The sequence below is a fragment of the Palaemon carinicauda genome, chromosome 15, assembly GCF_036898095.1.
Source record: "Palaemon carinicauda isolate YSFRI2023 chromosome 15, ASM3689809v2, whole genome shotgun sequence".
NCBI lineage: Eukaryota > Metazoa > Arthropoda > Malacostraca > Decapoda > Palaemonidae > Palaemon > Palaemon carinicauda.
This window is the reverse complement of record NC_090739.1, coordinates 77,412,146-77,438,515: the sequence shown is the minus strand read 5'-3', so window position 1 is coordinate 77,438,515 and position 26,370 is coordinate 77,412,146. Positions and strand designations below refer to the sequence as shown.

Here is a 26,370-nt window from a genome sequence, read left to right as displayed (position 1 = left end):
ATAGAGTGTAATGTCAAAATGTGCAAGTCAAAACGTGAAATTTAGCACTTGAAATTGGCAAATAACAATGTACAGTATTAATCAATTGCCATAGAACACTAATCAAGATGTAAAATTTAGTTAAATATCGCCAAAAACATCATAATGTTAAAACAAGCAAAATTAACTTTTTAAAAATCATGATCTCAGGTCCCCCAAGTGGGATGTGACTTTGGTCTTAAGGCTCTTTACGTGTACCCCGTTCGAGCCTTTGAGGAGGTTGTCAAATAGGGATATGACCCTTATAATTGTCTTCTTGTTAACTCTAGCATTGGCAAAGAGAGTGAGTTAAGTTATCTTTCGTATGTAGTTACCCACGCGGAGGGGTGGGAGGTGGTCTTCAGATTTGTACCAGACTTCATGGCCAAGGCTTAAAACACGGTGTGTGACCCCTGGTTCGAGTAATTTTCCATTTCCTCTCTTCAGCCAGTGTCATGTGGTGGTCAAGAGTAGATACTCTTGCGTACTGTATTACCTGAAGAGGACCTGACACTTCAAACAGGTTCAAGAAAGAGATGCCAAGGAAGATGGTCTCTCTCTGGCTTCATGACAAGATCCGCAGAGCTTGTCTCGAATGATGAGAGATCGATGTGTCAACCAGGACAAGACCTCACAAGGTCATGGGTATTGGCCCCACCCTCATTTTCAGCAGAAAACTGTCAGTGGGCTAAGTGTTGAAGGCTGGTGTTTGGAGAAGGCAGACCACCTTTAAGGCCTTTTACTTGTGAGAGTACAGTACAGTATACTCTTGATACCTTTAAGCTTGCACCTGTGGTGGCTGCTCAAGCTGTTGTTTAACCAGCTTAGCACCCACATGGGACAAGGATGCATCCCATCTATCGTAACGTTTAGACATCAAGTATAGAATGTAAAATAGTATAACTGGCCCTTCTCCTTTATTGTTTGGTCAAAGTGGTTCATATTGGTCGGACCAGGTGGTGGTAATTTTCGCTTTCAGAGCACACTTCTTTATATCTAAGGAGGTATTACATCATATCTCCCTTAATGAGCAGGCAGATGATGAATCATATGCTAACCCATTAATCATTTACTTGGTAATTGATTCTATCTGACATTCCCTTCATGGAAAAGGTTTCTGTGGCTTAATCAAGTACATTTTCACCTGTACAGGCCAGGTCCTATCAGTTTTTCATCCATAGGGAAAACAGATAGGGGGTATTAGAGGTCCTTGCTTTGCTTCTCCTCTAATCATACATTGAAACTAACAGGGGACTTTCAACCTTCCAAGCAGTTAGTAATTAAAGGAAAAGGGTTTGTATGCTGCGTGGGAACAAATAAATTTTCAAAAGTAATTTGTGTTTTTCTTAGCCACACATAACCGAGTCCTTTAATCCAACTAATCCTCTTGACCAGCCTTCTAAGTCCTGGGTTAAAGAGTTAAAAGTGAGTCTTTTCCTATTGGAATTGGGCGGAACTCCTTACACCGAACCCTCGCCAGTTGGATAATTGTTCATTATCCAACCTCAACAACTGATTCCATCTTGCGCCAAAACAATTTCCCTAATTAAAAGACTCAAGTTTGTATGGCTAGGAAAAATACAAATTACTTTGAAAATTTGTTTTACAGTATTTTTTTCTGTTATTTTTATATCGTTACTAATGCATTTGATAATTAACAGCCAGAGTTTTTTCCATGGTTTATCATCAGCTCATTTTAATTTCCTACAAATGTGTACAAAGCAAAATTTAGATTAGAAATTATTTTGCAAATATAAATTTTTTTCAGAATTTATACTGCTATTAAAAATTACATTACAATCTAACATACAGTATATTGTTAAAAACTTCCACTTTTGATATTTTTAAGCTAGCAATGTTTGGTAATTTTTATAAGAAAATTATTGTGAATTAGCACTCTACATATGGAATAGCAGTGATTAGATATGTATTTGTAATTTCAGTACTAATTTTATCCCTAATGTTTTTTAGTTTATATGCCTTCAAGTTTATAAGTATGGTATTATAGTTGTATATGCCAAAAGCATGTTATTGATTACAGTGATACCTCGGTACTCGACCATAATCCGTTCGAGATCCGTGTTCGACCTCCGATTTGTTCGAGTACCGAATTTTTTTTCCCCATAAGAAATAATGGTATATATTCTATTCCGTTCCCAAGCACTCGAACAGGCCCAAAATATTAATAAAACGTGTACCTAAACAACAATAATTATCTAAATGTGTATGAAATTGGTCAGAAAATCCTATAAAACAATTTTAAACCATTTACTGTACTAAAATAAAACAATTTTAAACCATTTTCTGTACTGTAGTGAACATACCTTTGAGCAGCGGTTCGATGGCATACAGGGATGGATGTGGAGAGGATGGAAGGGGGAGGTTACTGCTTGGAAGGAGAGTCCCCTTCCATGATGTGGCGGGGTAGTTCTCCTTCAGGAGTTGTTTCTCTCTCCAATGAAAGGGTGGGCAGATCTATTTCAGGGGTTTCTTCTCTTCTTTGTCTCTTCTTTGGAGGAGAAACAGGCTTTGATGTAGCAGCTTTCTTTTCTTTTGTGAAAAACTGGTCTATTGTTAATTGTTTCTTCCTCCTCTGCAGTATTCTTCGAAAATGATACATGACACTATCATTAAACATATGCACTGCCCGGTTTGCTACTGCAATTTCTGGGTGGTATTTTTCAGCAAAAGCCTGCACATCTGCCCACTTGGAACAAATTTCATTGATGAGAGAACTTGGAACATCCTCCCTTACCTCATCCTCTTCTGAAGATTCCTGCTCCACAATCAGATCCTGCTGCTGTTGTTGTTGCAGGTGCAACAATTCCTCCACAGTCAACTCGGTAGAATGGCTTTCTACAAGCTCATCAATATCATCCTTGTCGACCTCAAGCCCCAAACTCCTGCCCATGACAACAATTTCCTCAACGACATCAGTGTCATCAGAAATTACAGGGGTAGCAGTGCTTGGACCCGCCTCTGGTTGGAAACCTTCAAACTCCCTCTCTGTGACACATGATGGCCACAGCTTACGCCAGGCAGAGTTCAATGTCCTATAGGTCACACCTCGCCAAGCTTGGTCAATCATGTTAACAGAGTTGAGGATGCTGAAGTGTTCCTTCCAGAATTCCTTTAGGGTCAACTTCGTGTCACTGGTCACTTCAAAACACTTTCTGAAAAGGGCCTTGGTATAGAGTTTTTTGAAGTTTGAAATGACCTGTTGGTCCATGGGCTGGAGTATGGGAGTAGTATTGGGGGGCAAGAATTTGATTTTGATAAAGCTGTATTCTTCTTTCAAGTCATCCTCGAGACCTGGAGGATGTGCAGGAGCATTGTCCATAACCAGAAGACATTTCATTGGCAAGCTCTTTTCAATGAGGTAAGCCTTAACCTGGGGGGCAAACACTTCGTTTATCCACTCAGTAAAGAATTGTCTTGTGACCCAAGATTTAGTGTTCGAGCGCCACATAACTGGTAGTGCACTTTTACAAATATTATTTCGTTTGAACACCCGGGGGTTGTCCGAGTGGTACACTAACAAGGGTTTGATCTTGCAATCGCCACTTGCATTTGCACACAGCAACAATGTTAGCCTATCTTTCATTGGCTTGTGACCTGGCATCTTCGTCTCGTCCTTGGTAATGTACGTATTGGCTGGCATTTTCTTCCAAAATAACCCAGTCTCATCACAATTAAAGACTTGTTGTGCGATCAAATTTTGTTCATTTATGTACCGATCGAATTCCCCCACGTATTTATCGGCTGCAATTTGATCCGAACTAGCTGCCTCCCCATGCCTAGTAACACGATGAATACCTGTTCTATTACGAAACTTTTCAAACCAACCCCTGCTCGCTTTAAATGTAAATGAATCACTTTCACTGGTACTCGGACTTTTCTTCACTAATTCTTCATAGATATGCAACGCTTTTTCACAAATGAACGCTTCACTAACACTTTCCCCGGCCAACTGTTTTTCTTTAATAAATATTAAAAGCAACTTTTCCATCTCCTCAATCACTTGTGGCCTTTGCTTAGTTACCGCCGTAACTCCCGTTGCAACATTCGCCTTCTTAATCATTTCTTTATGCTTTAAAAACGTAGAAATGGTCGACTTCGCCATTCCGTATTCTACCGCTAAATCGGACACTCGTACACCATTCTCATATTTCGCTATAATTTCCTTCTTCAACTCGATCGTTGTTCGCACTGTTTTCCTCTTCTCCTTCCCCTTAACACTCATTACTTTCTTGGGACTCATTATGAAAGCTAAAAAAGCAATTAAAAGCACTGAAAATCACTAAATCACAACGAATGCTGATCGCGCGTTGTCTGAGTGACGCTCTCGAGAGAACTGATGCTTCCCGAACAAGCGAGAGTGGCCGAGATGGCGCGATCATCACAAAGCCCATGCGGTCGTCACGTGTTCGGCTGGTCGAGTACCGAATTTTTGGTCGAGCACCGCAGCAAAAATTTCTCGAAAATTTTGGTCGAACTCCGAATTGTTCGAGTATAGAGTCGTTCGACTACCGAGGTATCACTGTATTATTCAAACATGCGACTCTCGGTCTAGTGTTTGTTGTAGATTGTAGCAAAATTTTTATAATTTTTTGCCAGGGTAAAACTTACTTATATGTTGAAATCACCTAAATGTTGATAATATTAAAATGTATTTTTTTTCTTTTAATCTAATAGGTAAAAAAGTTGATTCATGGGTTGGTATCGATTCCATTACTGGTGAGAAGCAGTTAACGCTTGACATGAGCAGTGTTGATAAGAAGTGTCCAAAGCCATCCCGTAACACAGTCTACTTTGGTAGAACATTGTATAATATTATTCTTTATGAGGCTACAACGGGCAACAAATGGAACATAAGTTTCTCAGAATATGCTACAGGAACGATATCAGCTGTAGAAAATTATGGTGAGAGCAATACAGTACTGTTGTGCATGTAATTTACCTTGGTTTTCTTTCTGGTCTTTAATGCATTATTATTTTGATAGTTTCTTGTTTATTCTAAGTGTGCTAGTCATAGTAACGGGATTTAGAAATGCAAGGACAAGAATTTTATTCTTTTTCTGTGGAAGTTTTTTTATAACAATATTTAGAAATACAGAATGGTCCCAAATTATGAGTGTTCAATTTATGCGATTCCCCATTTATGCGGTCGCTATTTTTCAAAAATAAATTTTCTGTACTGTATCTGCGAAGCTTTTCAAAGTCTACAAGTCAAGCACTACAAAATGTATCAAATCTATTGTCTTTTTAAGTATATTGTTTGCCCTACATATGGTGCTTGATAATAAATGTTACAAAATGATATTTACCATACATCTTATTAACATTTCATAATAAATAGCCTATTTAAGGATAAAATTCCACATCAACAATGAAATCAACTTTAACTATGGGAAATGTGGTTACGTTTTCGGCAATCTTTATCTTTCTCAAACCTTTCGATAATTTTAATGGTAGTGTTAATGATGGTATATCAAAGCATTATTTTTGTTCAGTACAGTACTGTATATAGGAAAGCTTTATTTTTCCCTTTTGGTGTTCAAGGTTTTCACATGTAGGCTGGGTTCGTTTATCGGCAATGAATAGCCTAAACTTCGGTAATGAGTCGGCAATATTTTGTCATATTTTAAGGAGTATAGATTTGATTTACAGAGAGAGAGAGAGAGAGAGAGAGAGAGAGAGAGAGAGAGAGAGAGAGTGAGTGAGTGAGTGAGTGAGTGAGTGAGTGAGTGAGTGAGTGAGTGGTTCCCGGACCTTCTGCAGCTCCTGATGGAGCTTCCGAGGGAACTTCCTCCACGACACGATCTACTCAAACAGTCACATGCCAACATCTTCTATAAAGCCATAGCTTCACTTTGGCTTCACACCTGGAGACTGCCCAGCATCTCCTCTCTCAGTGAGGCTTTTTGCAACTTATTTCAGAAAGAATGTCTAGACACTTCAGACACTCTTCAGGATAAGTGGTCTGTTTTCTGTGGCTGGTGTCATGGAAGGGGTATCACTCCCGTCGATGCCTCTATTCCAAAAATAGTGGCGTTCCTTGTACACCTTCGGGAAGAAATGCTCCTTTCGGTCTCGGCAGTCAAAGGCTACCGCTCAGCCTTGAGTCTCGCCTTTAAACTGAAGGGAGTAGATATTTTCTCCATGTTGGAACTTTCCTCATACTGAGTTATGAGATTACTTGTACCCAGGTGGAAGTTAGATCTCCTTGGAACGTGGTCCGTATCCGTCAGTCTCTGAAGGGTTCCCCCTACGAACCATTACGCCAGGCAACAGATTGCCACCGTACCCTGAAGATGGAGTTCCTACTCGCTTTGGCTACGGCCAAAAGAGTCAGTGAACTGCATGGTCTATCATACGACATCTCCCAATCAAGGGGATGGGGCGAGGTAATGCTTAGCTTCATCCTTGAGTTTATTGCTAAGAATCAAAATCTGGGGGAATTGAATCCTAGGTTCTGTCCCTTTAGGATCAAGAGTCTTCGTTCTGTAACCGAAGATCCAGATCAACTGGTACTTTTCCCATTAAAGAGTCTGAGGTGTTACCTTAAAAGAAAAGCAGCAGCTCTCCTCCAAGTGTCGGCACCCTTTGTCAGCATGGGGAAGGTCAAGAGGAGGGTCACTAACACAATCTCATCTTGGATTCACAAAATCATTGACCTTGCACTTAATTCTGACCCTCCTCCACAACAAAGATCCAGAGCAATGATGTCAGGGGCATGCAACGTCCCTGACGTTAAAAAAGAACTACCCTGTGATGCAGGTAATACGAGCAAGGCATGTTAAGCGTCAAACAACCTTCACCGCCCACTACCTGCAAGACGTAACCCACAGGAGCGTGGAAACAACAAGTGGCCTAAACACCTCAAGCTCCTTGATGGACAAATAGCAAAGGGTTAAGAGCTGAGGTTACCCTGGCTAGTCTGGCATGAATTAGTAGATCGACTGTCTTCTTTCTCTCCTTCACCTTCTTCCCCTCTGGGGAATCAGCGCCACGGTACTCAGCACAGCTGAACTCACCTCTCTGCAGGTAGGATTCATTTCCCTCGTGTAACCTAAGTATAGAAATAATACTTGCTGTGTCCCCAACACCTGAAGTGAAGAGATGATTGGGTAAAATCTTAGTACTCTAAGATTCCTATAACTTGAGATCCTATTACTAGACCAGCCACATTGCTAGTGTCACACACGTACAACTTCCGCAGGCCACTAAGTTGTGCAGAGCACAATGATTTTATTGAGGTGCAGAATTCATACCGCCTACGATCTACGATCTATATCGTAGGGAAGGGGACTCCTGGTCAAATGCCAAGTGCCAGTTGGCACGGGACTTCCCCCCTCCAAAGAGGTAAGTCATCCCCCATAAATAGGGAAGGGGTTGTATAGAGTGATGGAACAAATGACAAATTTGGAAATAAATTTGTTTCTACCTAACGATACAAACCTGGAGCTATTTATACAAATTAGCCTGTCAGCCCTATACCCCTAGAAAGTCCTCCCGAAAGCAAAGTGGATGTTCAGCCCAGGTGTATGAGTGAGTGGGGTAGCCAGCTACCCCCCCCCTCCCACTAACTGCGGTTGGGGTAGTTATCCCTCCTGATGTTGGAACTTTCCCTTTCGAGTGAGAGTCCCTCCACCAGCCACTATTCAACAATCTTCCTGCTTGTGGGGAGAATTGCCAACAGCACCAGAAGGTGTTAGTGGCCTTTCCCATCCACGGGAGAGACTTCCTTCAATTGTTTTTGGTCTCCCCTTCGAGTGATATCTTTGGAGGGAATTGATTCAATCGTTTCTCGCTCTTCCCCTTCAGTGCAGACCTCGCCCAGCTCTCGTCTCATCCGATCTCGCTCGTCTAGACTTTTATCACCATGCAGTCTCCTCTCTCCAGCAAGACTTGTCTTACCAGCAAACTTGTCTCCACCATCAGTTCACGATCACCCACGATCATCCTTCAGCCCGCCACCACTGACTTTTACCATTTGCCAGCTCGCTGATTGCCGAGTTTCAGTATACCGATTGCCAACTTACCGTCACCAGCAGCAGATTGCCAGCTTGCCGATTGCCAATTCGCCAATCACCAAATTGCCAGCTTCCCGATTGCTAAATCCCCAGCTCCCGATCGTCAAATCCCCAGCTCCCTGATCGTCAACCCAGATCACTGTCCGCCAGCTCGCAGTTTGCCAGCACTCCTATCGCCATCTTGCCGATCACCAACTGGAGCTGGCAATCGCTGTCGACTGCCGATCTCCAGTTCCCCAATCACCAGCTCGCCGATTATCGACCCAGATCACTGTCTGCCAGCTTGCTGATTATCAGTTTGCTGATTGCCAGCTCGCCGATCTCCAGCTTGTCGATCACCAATTGCCGATTTCCAGCTTGTCGATCGCTGATCTCGAGTTCACTGTTTGCCAGCTCGCCGATCTTCGACCCATATTGCTGTTCACCAGCTTGCTGATTGCCAGCTCACTGATCGCCAGCTCGATGATCACATGCTCGCTGATCCCCAGCTCGCTGATCACAGGCTCGCTGATCGCCAGCTCTCCGATTGCCAACTGGTAGATCGTCGTCGCATGTCGCTGTTGCCAGCTTACCGATTTCCAGTTCGCGCTCCGCTGATCACCGATCGCCAGCTTTCTGATCGTCAGATTGCCAATTGCCAGTTCACAGCTACACCGTTTGCCAGCTCACCAATGGCATGTCATCGATCATCAGCTCGCCGATCACCATTTCTCCGATTCGCCAGGTCGCCAGCTCACTGATCGCCAGATCGCTGATTCACTAGCTCGCCGATTCAATGGCTAAACGATCACCAGGTACTCCCCGATCAACATTTGGCAACTCGTCGTTCGCTGTCTTGCCATGCGATAGCTCACCCTTCGTCAGCTCGCCGTTTGTTTACTTACTGTTCGCTGTTCGCCGGCTCGAGATCATCACTAAGCTGCTCAGGATCGTCACTAGTCGGCTCTCTTCTAGGGGGCTCTTAGAACCAGGAACCACTCCCAGCATCTAATGGTTTTGCACTGGATACTTAGCCTTTCGGGGTAAGGACACTTCCAGGACGATGTGTTCTGACTGAGACCCTCACTTCATTGAACCTTGGGCTCCCCCGGAGTCTCTCTTTGGAGACTACTCTCATCTGGACGACATGATCATCTTCACACCTCTTTCTTGGACTTGCGCTACTTCGATAGCCCTCACATGTAGAGTTGAAGGAGTTTAAAACGCAAATTTCCTTATTGGAATCTAACCCCGCAATCTCCATTGATGACTGCGGTAATGCACAAGGTCTAATCTTGGCGCTTGATACCCCTTGTGCCTATTGGGTTTTGTTTGTTTCTCACAAACGGTTTTGGTTCCCGAGGTTTTCATCTCCGAACTTCAAAGAACCCGAATTCATGTACAGGGTAGCCGTGTTTCTTTATAGAATCCGTTCACGAACGTTCGTCCCTCATGAACGTATGTTCTTCACCTATACTTCACTCCTACTACAAAATGGGTTATGTGCCATATGCCTCAAGGACTAGGTTGTTGATTCTGCTGCTACCTCCTCCCTTGTTTCATGTTATGGTATAGGAACTGCGCTAGTTGTGTAGGCTCTGGTAGCAAATCGGACCTCTGACACGGTCGAGGAGGCAGATTCCTTGAATCTGTTCCTCCTCCTGCATCGGGAGACACAACCGCATGGGATTACCGCTTCTCTCATTCTTTCGGTCCTAGAGAATTGAATTTAGTGCTGTTTAATTTGACAGCTATGGCAACCTAGTTGTTAAGATTCTGGTCAACCCTAGGATGGGTGACCTACTAGAACACCAGAGGTTGTCGGCATCTTATTTGCTTTCAGACTCCGTCGGCCTATGCGCCCACGGACCTTTGTGTGAGCACCTGCATCCTCCATCCGCAGAATCCTTTCCATGAGAGACATATTTGCCCAACATTTCACTAGACTCAGTCTTGTTCGTCAACTCAGATAATGATTTCCGGCGCCGGAGCTTTCCCTTTGGCCGGACTTGTTCGAAAGGGATATCTTCCTTTCTCATCCTCGAGTGAGTTTTTTCCAGGAATGGAAAAAAAAAAAACTGCTACGAGCTTGAAGTATTTGGCTCGTTTTTTCGCCAAGGACAGAGTCCACATCTTGTCTCATTCCTCTTTTGGTAGGTGGAAAGAGGTTCTCTCTTTATCCTCGCGATCAAAACATCCGGTCTTATGGGAAGACGCAATTCTTCAAGATACCGTCAAGCTTCTTTGATCAATTCGTACAGAAGTCTCTACTTTTAGCATCCCCTGGGGAACAAGCTTGATCATCAAAATCTCCCATGTGAGGAGAAGGCTAGCGATTATACAAACAGTTAGTTCATCGCTTCCTGTACAAAATTTTTACCACTAGGACTCATACTCCTAGTCCTATTCACTAGACATCTGTCTTCAGCCTGTCATGTCGAGAAATGGTGCTTCAGTTTAGATAGCACCAAAGGTATTCACAGGGGTTTTTACTCTAGGGTCAACCTTCCCCTTCAGGATCGGCCTCACCTCCGGAAACTTCTGGATGCCTGGCTGATCTTAACAGTCTTGAGCTCCTCCGAGACTCCTCCTCGAGTTTACCACGATCTGAGGATTGGAGTAATCCTAGGAGAGACCCAACTGTCATCGAATACGGGTGTGTATAGACATGCTCATCAGCCTGCAGAAACTTACAAAGGTTTGCCAAGACCGCACCAGTCTTTGTTGAATCCAACCTCTTCAGGAACAGCCTGATCCCAGGTTCCTTGGCATCAGAGATCTTCCTTTCCTCTGGTTCTCCACGAGATCCGATCAAGAGACTGTGCTGGTAAGGAGGTTGCTAGATGACAATTTCATCCAGAGAGTCGACCGCCCCATTTTTTCCTGTGTTTGACGTTTCCTATAGAAGCATATAAGAAAAGGGGGGACGCCACATACGGTACCACACGTCCTTAAGACTATGGTCAGAGCACGACGAATGGTACTGTCTCTTAATTTCCTGGGAAGGCATTTTCTTCCCTCGGGAAGATTTGCTTACGGTGACGGCAGAGATTTTTCTGTTTTTCCCGTTCATTGGAAACACTTCCCTCACCTACGTTGTTTCCTCTTCAAGGGATCCTGTATAAGGGATTTTGAATCTATCCAATTCATCCCTTTTGAGGGGGACTTCCTCTGCCAGCCTCTGTACAGAGACCCTCCTTCTTTTTTGGGGAGCAGTACGGATAACAATGACAGGTATTGATCCCTTTTGAGCGATTTCTCCAGGGATAAATGGCTTCTCTCATATCCACCACCAAGCAGGTCTTGTCGTCAGTCTTGTCTCCTAAAGAGACTGGGCTAGCCCATCAGCCTCACCTCGGCAGTAAGACTCGTCTTGCCAAACAGACACGTCATGTTCAGCAACACATACAAGTCCAATCGGGGAACCCATTTAGGACTTCCTTTATGACTCAATTTTCTCCGTGGTGAGGATCATCGTGTAAGGTTTCTCTCTCTTCTCGAGGATATTATTCCAGTAATAAATCTTTAATTTGCCATCGGGAGGAATTCTGCTCCTAGACTTTGGGGATGGAAGGCCACTGCTTGTTTCTCAAGCATCTCCTCCAGATTGAAAGGCTAAACCTTTCCTCCATGTCGCCAATTATTGCTCTTCACAGAGTTTGACCCTACCTACCCATAGTCGGGTAATAAAGCCTCTCCACGGGACATAGGTTGCTTCCTTTGGTCCCAGGGTTGCCCTTTCGACGACCCAGGTCTCCTAGAAAACAGATCTTTACCTGATCCCGAGGACAGGTCTCTCTCGGTCTTACCCTCGACCAAGAGAGTAGCCAAATGCTATGAGTTGCCCTTAATGTCTCTCACTAAGGTCAAGGAACTGAGTAACATTCAATTCCTTTCCCGACAGCTTGAACCTCTGGTTCCAGCTCTTCGGACTGGGAATCCTTACGTAGTGTAATCAATTATCTGCATCAATGGCTATTACAGCAGTGATTAAGATAAGGTTATGCTTCAAGTAGGATACAATAGCTCTCAGGCTTTGCCAACCCTTTAAGGGTCAAACCAAGGCTCATCAGGAACTTGTTCGTGACTGGGACCCATAGGGTCATGGACCGGTCATTGAATCCTTCTCCTTCTCATAGAGGTGACATATATCACATAATGTTTTAGGTAGGAATACGCCCATAACATTTACAAACAGCTACTCTGTGATGCAGGTCATGCCAGTGGCAAGGTAAAAGCATTACTGACCTTCACCTCCTACTTCCTACAAGACGTGACCCACAGGAGCAAGCAGATATTCTTCATTGTCCCTGTGGTGGCTACAGAGTAAGTGGTTTATAACTCCTCGAGCTCCTTGATGGACAAGTAGTGAATGGTGTGGACAGAGTTAACCAAGGATAAGCCTGGGATAATTGACAAAGAATAACTGGTTTTCCTTTCTTTCATCTTCCCCCCCTTACGGGGCAACAGCTCCTACAGTACTTTGCAATGCTGACCTCCACTTTCTGCGGGTATAACTGTTTCCCTTGTGTAATCTAGTGTAGATAGATATACTTGTTGCGTCCCCATACCACCTTCCCAGGTGAGTTTGAGTAACGTTTCTGGTTACTTCTAAGATTCCTATGTTTCTGAGAATATTTTCCATAGACTAATCACAATGCTAGCATCGCACATTCACCAAAATTTTTAGGGCTGTTAACCGTACTTTGCACGTCTAGTTTAGGGAGGTGTCAGGGTTTTTCTCTGTTGCGTGCGGAACATGTACAGAAAATCCCTGGGTTAAAGACCAGCTAATTGGTCCGGGCTTCCACCCTCCTAAGGGGTGAGTCATCCCTAATAAATAGCGTAGTGTTTGTATAAGTGTTAGAACAAATAACAAATTTGGAAGTAATTTGTTTTTTTCCTAATGTATACAAACCTGGAGCTATTTATACAAATTGGCCTGCCATCACCTATCCCCCAAGAAGTCCTGCTTGTAATAAAAAGTGATCAGAATACATAGGTGTGTGTGTGTGTGTGAAAGGGGTTGCTGGTTACTCTGGCTACCTCTGCTACCCCTCACTGCTAACTAGTTGTGAGGTAGTTTCACCTCGTTAAAAGACTTATGGCTAGATTGAGCTTTGCCGAAAGGATAGTACCCAATAGATAGCTCCAGGTTTGTATACATTAGGAAAAATACAAATTACTTCCAAATTTGTCATTTGCTGTACGTTATATATCATGCAGAATAGCTTCCTTTCGAAGAAAGCAAACTAATCTATGAATATTGTTTGAGTGTGTAAGCAAAACAACAACTGATCTTTCAACATCTGGGATTGCATTAGCTATTGTGGGCAATTCATCAGATTCCGATTAATAAAGTGTGGTATAATTTTACTTGAAAAAATATATAAAAAAGATAAAATTAGAAAATGATGAAAAAATAACAAAACTTGAGGAGAAAAAAGTTCTTATTACATGTTCAGGTAATTTTAAGGTTTATAAAAATATAAAGAAATTAAAATAGAAAGTAAGGAAAAAAGGAAAACAGTTGTTACTGTATATGATAATATTGTTACTGTATTTCATATTTTCAGTACATAACAGATAAGATATATAAAAAACAGTAAATTAAGATAATTGCTTAAAGCTGTCTCTGAAGCAGGAATTTTATAAAACTTATGTTTTACTTAACTGTAACCAATAATAATTTTGATAATAATGATTTTAACAATTTTAATAATAATTTTGATAATAATGATTTTAACAATTTTAATAATAATTTTGATAATAATGATTTTAACAATTTTAATAATAATTTTGATAATAATAATAGGGATTTTGATAATTTCAATAATCATATAATATTCAGTATTAGTATCACTTTATGAAATGAAAATAGTGAATGTACATCCTTTCCATTTATAAGATATTTGAGACTACCATCTAAGGTTTCCATATCAGCTGATTAAGGCAAACTATGGAATATTTGTTTATCACTTGTTAAAATAAACAATTATTACTGGAATTATTGTATATATATTTTAGTAAAAATATTTTATATCATATTTTATTTACTTTAATGGCATATCAAAGTTTAGGGGTGTTTCATCCTTATTGCCAATACACAATAATTTTTTAGTATTTAGCTTAGTGTTGCTTCATTTCAGAGATTTAAGAAATTATTGACCTTTTCATAAACTGAATACACCAACTAATTTTTATTTTTGTTTATCTCCAGTTTTGGACATAGCTTTCCCTGGTCCTAAACAGTTTTATCATTGTTTGTTTTCCCATCTTCAGTTAGAACTTGTTGCTTAAAGTTAACAGTATATTTCCATGCTGACCTTTTTTCCAAAGCAAAAAAGGGTTAAATGTAATAATACATTGGTCATATTCAACTTAATGTCATTTGTAACAACTACAGTAGTTGTTTATTATCATATAAAAGTTGAAATGCAAGGAAAACGGCTGTCGTTGTCTGAATCAGGAGTTCATAACTAAACAGCTGTTTTTCGTTATGTTGTTTGTAGCCGTATGCGTTACTAATGATACTTCTATCGTTCTCTTTTGTTTTTTAACTTATAGAAGTTGATATATAGAAATGGAGGAAAAGAGTTTAGTTTATTATAATTTGGTTTAAAAAAAGGAACTTACATAATATACGGGATGTATGATAAGATCATTTTGGGGGCGGGGTGAAATTTTTGGAGTTGCACCATACGCAAGGTCACAGGAGTAGGTCTATGAATGGTAATTCTTTTTTCCCTCCTTTAGCTATTTTAAGCAATTGATATTGTTTTCCCTCCATGTCTAGCATATCTCTAAATTGTTTGAGGTCACTTGGGTGATATAATGGAGGTTATACTAAAGTTTTACGGCATTTTTAATGGTATGCTTTATACAATAGGACTTGTGATTGTGTGGTAACATCAAAGTCCCGAGGGTGCAGGTTAAATAGATTTGTATTGTACATAGTTTTTATAGAATAAAGTAAAATATACATGCAACCCCATTACACTCCTAACCCTGCTTTTCCCTTGATTGTAAAATAACATGAAAAGGTAGGTATTTAATGAATGCTTATGGACGTGGCTAAAAGCTGACTGCCATTTCAGTATTTCTCTGTATTTTTCAGTAACGGCAACAAAAGCGTTGACCTGGAAAGTAGGCTAGATTTAAGTGATTGCCTATATGGTGAAATTGAATTTATTTATGAAATTATTTCTTTTTCATTGCTTACACCATTTTTATTTGTACAGATCTTGTCCATTATACTTCAACTGGAGAAGGGTCTGTATTGACAATAGATCAGAGGACAGGCTCTTTGCTTTGGACTTTGGAATTGGATTCACCCTTAGTGGCTATGTACCAACTAAGTCCTAATGGTAAGGAAGAAATTTTGGTAATTAGTTTGAAAGAAGTTATACTATGATAAACAGTTTTAAAGGTATTATTAACTTCTTGGTTTTTATTGATCTAATAAAGTCATTTGTGTTATATAGCATAGTAAGGTAACAGATGTTCATGCATAGGAGGTTAATCATATCTTTGTGGTAATAGAAATTTAATTTCTTCAATAAGGCTTGCCTGAGATTCACATTGCTACTATCCTGAAGCAAGAGCCTCTCAATCTTTAAATGAAGAAAAAAAAAAATTAAATTGCACAACCAAGCTGCCCTATTTACCACAATACTAGATCTTTGTATAGTGTACAAAGTACATGTCACACCATAGCCTTCTGAATTTTTTTGTCAAGGCTATCGGGAACACATGCCGGTGGTCACCGTGCCTTTTATTGCTGTTTGTTTCTATGTGAAATAAAAACTATCTTCCTTTGAGTAGGGAGTGTGTTCAAAGGAAGCTGCATAGCCATTGAATTGTTTAACGAGGCAATTAAGCAACAGGTGGGAGCAAGGGCGAGGAGCCCCTCATCCACATGTCAAAAGCTCTACACTTCTATATTTTCAGCTGCAACAAGTGCAAATGTACTAGTGTGCCCCAAATTGAACTTTTCATTTTCATTTGAGAAGTAAATGTTGGCTATTGATTATGATTGTGAAACAAGAGACTCCTATGTGCAGGGATAGATTTTACATCCGATTCTTGTTAAATTGGCTATAGATCCACAGTCTCTCTATGCTTCTTGCTATGGGAATGATTGTTTGTAATTATCCACATTTACAGGTTGTGGCTATGCACTCTGGCATTTTCTTTAAGGGGAGGAAGAGAGGTTTGCTTGTTTTGCTAATTAAGTCCTATGTAGTGTCAGGCATATACTTTGAGGGTGGGGGGGAAGAAGAGAGCTTTGCTTCTTCCTTTCACACACTGAGTGCGTCTGCTACTGCCGCTCCTTGTGCGTACACCTCTCCTGTGCTTACACCCTTGGCTTGGTCCCCGGGTAGTATGTGTCAGGAGCAAAGAGCCCTCAGAGCTACGTTGACAAGCTTTTCAGGTTCTGGTAGCAGCCTGTAGGGTTCCCCCAGTGTTTCTTGCACCCCATCAGAGGTTACAGGCTCTTCTCCGTATGTGCTTACATGACAAGTGTGACCTATGAAAGTTTTGGTAAGTCTTTTAAGTAGGTTCTCCAGTGCCAGTGTTTCCCTTGGTGATGCCATTGCTTAAGGGTGTGGTCAGTTTATCCCCAGTGTCGACGACATCATGTAATGTTTACAGTGGTTCCCCCTCCTTGGGAACGAGGCAACCCAAGGTATCATATGTCAGGAACAAGGAGCTCTCGTATCTGTGTCTGCGGGCTTTTCAGGTTCCCCCAGTGATCGACAGAGCACATTGAAAGTTGGAGGCTCTCCTCCCGTTGCTGTGCAGACTGCCAACAATGAGTTTGACCTAAGGAAGACTTGGGCTTCTTTAGTCCTTTCAGGTAGGCCTTCTATTACCTTGTTGAGGGAGTTGGTAGCCTAGGCTACCTTCCCTCTGTGTCCCCAGTGCCAATGTCTCCCTTGGTGATGCCAGTGATGAAAGGCATTGTGGGTGTGTACCCAGTGTCAGTAACACCAGTGATGTCCCCAGTGGTGGCCCCTCCAAAACTCAAAAGGACATATTAAAGCTTGTCCTGTGATACCAGTGCCAACAAGAAAAGCTTCAGTACTTGTTGGTGCTCTATCTAAAGATGTGCGTAATATGTTCCCAGGGCCGAAAGTGAGAGTAGCCCTGGTGCCGGATGCCACTCCTTGCATGACCCTTGACTCAGTCACCCCTTTGAATGCCCCTCTACCTCTGTGCCCATCACTCCCTTTTAAGGCACCTCTACCCCTGTGCCCGTCACCCCAACTTTTGTGACTGTGGTTCTGGGACCCAGAACCCCTGCTCCCTCTTATGTCTATGACCCCAGCCCCTGTGTCTGTGTCACAAGCCCCCAGTGAGTGTGCTTACTCCTTCCCCCATGACATTGTTCCCCAGTATTGTGGTACCTGTTGAAACAACCCTTGTGGTTTCTCCACATGGTAGACTTTCATCGTCGATGGTCATCTTGTTCTTGTCTCTTTTGCTTGCAGAGCTTTAGGGGAGGGTTGGGAAGAGGAGGAAACATAAACATTCTTTTTCCTCTTTTGACTCCTCTTCCTTGTCCTTCTCTTTGATTTCTGTCTGATTCTGATGCTTTCTCTAAGAAGAGGAAGTGATTGAAGAAGTCTAGAAAGGCCAGTCATAGTCGTAAGGAAGGGGCTTTGTTATGCATCAGAGCTTGCTGTGTCATAACCTATTTCGATTAACTTGTCAGTGTGCACATTGGTAGGGGGACTGTCCTCTGAGAAACTCAAGGCAGAAGGCACACCTCTCTCGGCCTCTTTAGTCAGCAGCTTTGGAATTGTGCCATGGCCTCCCTCCAAGTAGTCTCTTGACTTGACCAGCAGTCAGATTTAGTGCTATACTTTGTCAAGTCGATGGGGTTATTAGCCTAGGAGTCTTTGGATTATTACAAGAGTTATGCTCTCCGGTGGGAAGGCAGTGAATTTTTTGGCATACAAGTCAGGCAGCAAACCAGTGGGGCAACTTGGTTTTGAAGAGTTGGGATGCTATGGTCTCCCATTTCTGAAAAGAAGTTGGTTTAGAAGTAGCTCTCTTGCCTCGTAACTCATTGGTGTGGGCGGCGACATCTCTCCTTCCAAGGAGTCATGCAGGCGGCAGTGGAGAGCTGCTTCGCAGGACTAAATGATCAAACGATTAGTTTTCTGTAAAGGGCCTTGGTCCTTAGAAAGAAGCTGGTTCCATACCCTTTGGTTCGGTCATGCCTGTGGGATTGCGTGCAAGAAAGGCCTGCGGGGCCTTTCCTAGACCATGAACAAGGCACCCGTAATTTTTTTCCTTGTAGGAGAGTGTACATGTACAACCCTTTTGAGCTACCCAGCCTAGTTTTTCGAGGAACGGGAGGTTGAGGGAAATGCTGGTACAAGTGTTATCTCTCTCCAGGTGCTAAGAGTAGGGGGATACTTTGTGTGCCATTAGGCAACCTGGCAGAGATATGGGGGTAAACCTTGGGTAATGAGTGTCCTTTGGGATGGTTCTTTGCTACCCATTCAGGACCTTTGGCCCCCCTACCTCTCTTACTAATAGAACTCTTTTCTAATCGTACAACATCACCAAAATCTCTGATCTAGTTGACAGAAGTAGAAGGGATATTGGAGAAGAACATAGTTGAAGTCGTTCGAGATGAGTTGAACTTTTACAGTCGACTCGTCCTGGGCATTGGGCCGGTCATCGGCCTCTCACTAATGAACAAGTTTGTGCTTTAAAGCAAGTTTAGGATGAAAACAGTGTGTTCTGTTCTGAGTTACATCAGAGAGGGTGACTTCATGCTGTCAATGGATCTTAAGGAAATGTACTTTCAAGTACCTGTGCATCTGTCCTCTTGGCAGTACCTACACTTCTCCCTCTATGGTATGGTGTAGCAGTTCAAGACTCTGCACTTTGGACTGTGTACTGCTCTGCAGATGTTCACTTGGGGGTTCACTTGGTAGCAGCCTTGGCTCACTCACAAGGGATATATCTGTTCGTGTATTTCAATGATTAACTGATCTTGTCCCCATCTGAGACAGTTGCTACTTGGATCGAGATTGGCTTCTTGCATTTTGTGAAGATCTGGGTGTTCCAGTAAACTGGGAAAAGTCTAATCTCTTGCCTAACCAGATGATGAAGTATTAGGTTATAATGATAAACTTGGCTTCAGTAAGGGTCTTTCCATCAGATAATAGCATCAACAAACTCAAGGAGGTAGTGCGATTATTTCTGTACAAGAAAGAAATCAAAGCTCTATGCTTGCAAAGTCATTTTGATCACCTTTCCTTGCTGGAGAAGCTGGTTCCTCACGGGTACCTCCGCCAAAGATCTCTTCAGTGGTATTTGAAGGATCATTGTTTATCCTCTAGAGATCTCCCTTTCTTTCCTGTTCCAGTGGGATAGGAAGCTCTGAACAATCTTACCTGGTAGTTGAATGAGGAAAACGTCACCAGGGGAGTTCCCCTTGACTCCTTGCCTTCAGACAAGCAACAGTTCTCAGATGCATTGGAGGGATGAAGCGCACGCATGACTGACCTGATTAAGGAAGAGAAGGGGTAATGCTGAGTGAAATACTATTATCGTGTATGATGGCCTATAGGACACACTTTTTTTCCAAAATTTGTGTAAAAAATTGCCGTGCGTCTTATACAACGTATGTGAGGTTTGAGACCTCCTATAGGTTAAGGCTAATCTTCTCTCTGACACTCACTAACCCAGTTTATGCTCAGTACTGGGTGCTTTTACCTGCCCTAAAATCCATGCATCCTTATTTTATTGCTGGTATTATTGTATTATTACCGGTGCTTTAAAAATGAAAGCAATGTACCATAATCTGAAATGCTGTGACGTTTATAAACATCAGCTGATTGGTGCTCTGACTTCCTGGTAATGTCATCTGTTGGCGAGGAACAAAACTACGGTATGATCTTTGTCAGTGCTGTCTGCCAGATGTATGACCCATTGCTGTACGACCTAGGACATTTGGATTTAATTAGCAATTTAGAAAATTTTTTAGTCCATATGTATGACATTTTCGATGAATTGTTGATTTTATAATGATTGCACAACATTTTGAAGCCTTATTGTGCCACAATTGATTACATAGTATGATATCTGGCAACGTTAATCGCTGTCAGTTCGTGTTGTTGGAATGGATATATAAACTTGGTAAAACGATTTCATAATCATAACAAAAACACAACAATGTGCTCACCGTCATGGTAGCAGGAGGAAGAAGAGCCAGCTACAAAATCTCCTACAAATTAAAAGTAGTAGATTATGCCAACGAGCATGACAGAGCAGCAGCAAGGTTGTTTGGGCAACTGCCTGTAGAAAAGATCATACGTGCATGGCGACAGTAAGAAGACAAACTGAGAAGTGCAAAGAAGGGTAAACATAACCTTCGTTATTCAGCCTCCTATTGGCCAGAACTTGAGATTGACATAAAAACGTGGGTGATAAACGATAGAAATTCGGGGAGAAGTGTTTCTACCAAAATGATAATGGAAGAGGCCAAAAAACTAGCAGAACAACAAGGGATACAGAACTTTTCAGTAAATTAAGGGTGATGTTACAGGTTTATGAAACGGTAGGACTTATTAATTCATACAGAAATATCCATTGCACAGAAAATGCCTGCTAATTATGGAGACAAAATTTTATCATTTCATAAATTTTTCATATATAAGCACAAAAGAAAACTTGTTTTGAACTGGGACAAATAGGGAACATGGATGAAGTTCCACTCACATTTGATGTACCATCCAACAGACTGTGGCTGCCAGAAGGTCTAAATCGGTCTCAGTGAAAACCACTGCCCATGAAAAGACTAGCCACCTCTTTTGATATTTAAAAGAAAAACTCAACCTAAAGATAAAACTCCAAGAGGTGTATTGGTTCATGTCCACCAAAAAGGCTGGATGGATGAAAATGGAATGAAACTGATTAAGAAATGTGTGGTCGAGGCATCCTGGTGGACTATTAAGAAAATCTCTTTTGGTTTGGAATCAGTTCACAGCACATAGAACTGCAGTCATTAAAAAATGGTAGGAGAATGTAAAACACAGTTAGCTGTCATTCCTTGTGGACTGACAAGCCAATTACAGCCTTTAGATGTGTCTGTGAATAGGCTGTTTAAGCAAAACATGCAATACCATTGGAACAAGTGGATGACTGATCTACACCATGAAATCTCACCCTTAGGTAGAATGAAGTGGCCCTCCATTGGCCAAGTGTGCAAGTGGATGAAGAAATATTGGGATGAAATTAGGCCTGAAATCAGTGTGAGGGCTTTCAAAAAGTGTGGCATTAGAAATGCCCTTGATGGCACAGACGATGATGCATTATTTGTAGAAGTGATTCCAGCAGTAGTAACAAAGTTGAAGAATTGCTGTTAGCAGGTTTTGACGATGATGATGACTTGTCCTGTTTTGAAGATGAATAAAGATGATTAATGTTTCCCCTTTTCGTTGTTTACTCGTATGTTTAAGTATAGTGGTATAAAGCTTTTATAAAAAAGATTCTACTTTACCTTTCTTCTTGCTTTATGCATTGCTTGCTTTATTTTTGTGTCAAATATTTTGGTATTATTGTGATTGCTTTACATGCCTATACTGACAAATTGCTTATTTCCTGCTATTGAGATGTCTTGTTTATGCTTATTGATTTTCTGTACTGCCAAATTGTTTTTATAATCATTATTAATTTTATTATTGTTATTTATTATTTCCTGCTATTGAGATGTGTTGTGTGTGCTTATTGCTTATCTGTACTGTCCAATTGCTTTATTATTATTATTGTTATTATTATTATTATTTTTATTTTTATTATATCCTGCTATTGAGATGTAGTATGTATGCTTATTGCTTACATGTACTCTCAAATTACTTTTATACAGCTATGTTTCTGCTTGTGTAATATACAGTTTTACTGTTTCAACAATATATGCTTAAATACACTAAAAAAATAATTCTGGAATCTGACCTTCTGAAAGCTCTCAGTATCATTAGTTATCACATGTATGTGTTAATGGGTTCATTTGTTGTGATCGGCGATGAAACATAAACATGCTGTCCACAGTATAGTGATATACGAAGAAAAGTAATAGAGCTTCAGGAACCATGCGTAGAAACAATTGGAAGATTCTTTTTCTGTGAAGAAAATATTGAAAATCAGTGTCTTGCAACAAATGTTGGAAAAAGATAAAAGCTATTGAAAATAAGGAACACACAAAACTAGAAGACACAAGAGGTGCTGATGCAAAGGCGAAGCCTCGACCTGAAACGTTTTCTGTTTTAGGCGGTGTTTATTTGCAAAAAAACTCTATGTAAAATCACTCTTATTTAATTTATTTTGAATTACTTAGGATAAAGTTCAAGATATTTTAAAATGCAGTATGTAAACATTCTAAAGAAACACTACTGCAGTCACCCGTGGTCAAGGGAGATAACTGAAGGGTATTCTGCCTAATGAAACAACCTGGGCTCCCTACTACTTAAGGTACTGCTAGAGGGCTCTATTCCTTTGATAAGTTAATTTATTTGTAGAAGTGAAAGAGGATGGGAAAATCAGAAAGATTTACGGGTAAAAATCAGCTTGATATCGGTTTAGTAAGATCGGTGTTACTGAATGGACATGAGTTGTGATATGACAGTGAAACAATATCCAACAGATTTTGTAGATTTGAGAACAAAGCCCTCTGAAGAATATTGGTGGTTAAATGGTAAGACACGATTAGAAATGAAACTATAAGAGAGATTACTCGAGTGCCATCTGTGGATAAGGTTATGGTGCTGGTTATATGGTGCTGGTTTGGGCATGCTCTTTGCAATCCCCGAGAGAGATTATTTCACCAAATGTTTAACTGGGCTCCACAAAGTACTAGAAGAGTTTGAAGACCCAGACCTAGATGTCTGAGGACTATGAAGCATGTAAGATGATGATGAATGGAGAAATATAGAATTAAAAGCTCAAGATAGAGACGACTGGCGAAATCTAACCGAGGCCTTTTGTGTCAATAGGCTTAGAAAATGAGGATGATGATGAAGTGTCGATTAAACTGGGCTTCTGGGGAAGAAGCAATATGAACATCAGAGGAGATTTATAGTAAAACTAAATTTTTCCTTCGTCAAAACCCCTTATTTGTGCTCCCTCTTTTTGGGACGAAGCATTTGAAGTATTATTTACTGGATCTAATTAATACTGGTAAGCTACACTTCTGAGCTCCCTTCTTTAGAAACAGAAGTGAAGGGAAGGATGGTAGAATTTATACCAGCCCAGTGATCATCATACACCAGGTATTTTATTCCGGACTGCTGTACCCTTAAGGGGAAGGAGTCCCTCCTTTCACCACATATCAATCTTCTTGGAAAGGCTAGGCGTATTAATCTATTCATCCCTATGATAGGCAGATACAAGCTTGCTGGAGTCGTCAGCTTTGTTCTTATATGGGACCAGGCAGATTAACACTTCCAGGGAAAAAAAAAGAATAAACCAGTTTTGGTTGTAGGGGAACGTCCGACCTACCAATCGGTGATTCTCTGCATAATAAAGGATGAAAGCTATGTACAGTATGCAGCAAAACTGGTGATACTTATTGATTTTGCTTTGGACAAGCACTGTTCTTAAGTTGCCACTTAGTACTAATCTTATATTTCACTTTATAAACGTTTATGTATAAGACAACGTTGGTCACTTGTTATGGATAATTTTACCATTGAATAATGTTAGATCACTAGAAAAAAAATATTTCATGCTAAAATGATACTTCAGAACAAAAATTAAATATGAGAAAAATTAAATATGTTACTGTAGCACTAATCCCTTTGTCATCGTGTTTCCGTGAGAGTCAGTGAGACTAGTCTTTGAGTTGTCTGTCTGGATAGAAGGATTCAAACTGGGAAAAAGGGCATCTAGATGGAGAACAGTTTAAACAGAGCGGTACTGTCTAATGATAATAATTTATGCATTTGGGGTATGATTTAAAATTTATTACATCTTTTTAGCTTATGTCGTTTAGTGTATAAAACAAACGTTAGTTAGGAACGTGATTTTAAAACATGCAATAAATAAATTACAAGTCATAGTTTAGACTATAGTCAATGCCACTTTTATAATTCTAGTCTCCCAATGGGTTTTCTTAGTTTGATGAAAATTAATAAATAAATGAATAAGTGAGGTGGTAAGTTATCTTCGACATTAGGGATACAATTAATTCTACCTTTCTATTGTTTTACTTTTACTTTACGAATGGAAACTTATAATCAGGTCAGATGTATTCAGCCACACGTATTATGTGCAGATTCTACAGAAAGACAATAGAAACGTATGTTAAATTATAATGATGATAATAATAATAATAATAATAATAATAATAATAATAATGATGATGATGATGATGATGATGATGATGATGATGATAATAATAATAATAATGTAACAATAAAAATAATAATAATAATAATAATAATGGTGATGATGATGATGATGATGATGATGGTGGCGGCGGCTCTAGAGTTTACTGTAGGCTTATGCTACTGGCTTTATAACTCTTCGTCGTCTTCTGTAGTTGTGCAGCAGCGGGGTCTCTCATCTCCTAAGATGGCTTTTCAGTTTTTCTCCTTCATTGTATCATTTATCCATCTATTAACAATTGTATCGTTGATGTTAAGACAAATGGTTACATTTTTTTTTTTTATAGAGAATCTGGTGAAATAAGCTTAACTAGAGTTACAGTTATCCGGTAGCTGTTGGAAAGTTTTAGCCATATTTTACAGATGATTTGCTTGTGAGAGTGCCACCGAGAGACTGCCAGTTGATGCCCGGTTAGACCCCGTCCACAACTACATCTATGATATGTTCTTTGTGTTAAATACATAACTATGGTAGCTAAAATTTCAGACTCATTAAGTATTTATCTTTTTTTTAATTTTTATCAAAATTCAAGATTATTGGGTAATTTTTCCATAATGATCTAGCTGATAATTCTTTAAAACCATGCTTAGTGCACTGTATCTTTTATTTAGCGAGCTTACAGAATGCTTCATCCCGCAAACCTAGTCTCATTAGAAAGGGGAAGAATGTGAGAGTTGCCAGTTAGTGACTTTCAAACGAAAATCACTGAATTCAGGTATCACCAGTTTTGCTGTATACTATACATGCCTAAATACAAATAAGAATTTTTAAAAGTAATTTTTAGTTTTTTAAGCTGTACATACCAGAGTCCTTTACAGTTCAACTTCCCATCTCAACCACCCCTGTTAGTCCAGAGCCAAAGTTCAAAAGTAAAGAGCTTCTGCACTCACCACCAGTCGTAACTAACTCATTAATGAATTGAACGACTGTTTCAGCTCCACTGAAGACATGTTTCCTATTGTAAAGGAATTGGGTTTGTAAAGCTAGGAAAAAATAGAAATTACTGTGCTATTTAAAATTGGAATAGTTTATTAAGTAATTTTAACACACATGAAAGGCCTTGTAACATGTCTCTGATGGACATTAAAATTAATCTTAATAATTCAAGCTCTTCTTTCTTTTGTTTTCTGACAGGAGGTTTACTGACTGTGCCAACAACTACTGTAGCTTCTCAGACTCTTCATCATTTCACTGAAGAATTTATGCAACTATCACACCATAATAAAGATGAATCTGACAGTCTTCTCATCAAGAAATTAAGGTATTGTAGAAACAGCTTGATGTTTAATAGTATTAATCTTTTAATTCCACCTTTTTTTTATATAAGTAAGATCTGCAATGGAATTTTTTTCATAGTTTTATATTATTAAAAATATAAACAATTGGAAATGATTTAATAATTTTTTACTGTAGTTTTGTTGCTGTACTAACACAGGTTATTACCTGTTGGTAGTGGGGAAGGACTGCCCTCCACTGGCTTACTGACAAACCACCTTGATTTCAGCCTTAAGAATGAATAGACGTTCTCAGCTCATTCTATAAACATAACTTGCTAAAACTAAAACTTTTTCCTTTTTCCTTTTCATAATTGTGTGTATTTCCCGATGAGGAATGCCATACATGTGCACGTGTCCAAGAGTGTCGGGCCGTAGGTGCAGCACTTTCATGTCTAAGAGGGGGATATCTTCACCTTTGCCCAGATTGCAGAGAACATCCTGCCCCCAAGATACTCTCTTTGCAATGAGTGTGGTGAGTGGCCATCCTCCCAGTGAGAGGTATATAGCAGGAGGAAAAAGAGGTTTGAAAAGGATTCTTCGTCTTTAGGGTCTTCTTCGAAGTGTAAGAAATCCTAACTTCTCTCCCTCTCACCTGGTATTCTTCCTTATTACTCCTCACATATGGCCACCTCCTGGGGTCCTAGAACTGAGAG

The 26,370-nt window shown here is 40.5% G+C and overlaps 1 protein-coding gene across 2 annotated transcripts in view; it reads left to right on the top strand.

Moving 5' to 3' along the window:
* The window catches only part of Ire1 (serine/threonine-protein kinase/endoribonuclease Ire1), a 388,825-nt gene that overhangs the window by 145,696 nt on the left and 216,759 nt on the right, over window positions 1-26,370 (top strand). For both annotated transcript variants that reach the window (XM_068388550.1, XM_068388551.1), the window contains exons 5-7: window positions 4,714-4,941; window positions 15,275-15,400; window positions 25,575-25,701. In XM_068388550.1, the coding sequence (XP_068244651.1) occupies window positions 4,714-4,941; window positions 15,275-15,400; window positions 25,575-25,701 (481 nt within the window). The remainder of the gene's footprint in view (window positions 1-4,713; window positions 4,942-15,274; window positions 15,401-25,574; window positions 25,702-26,370) is intronic.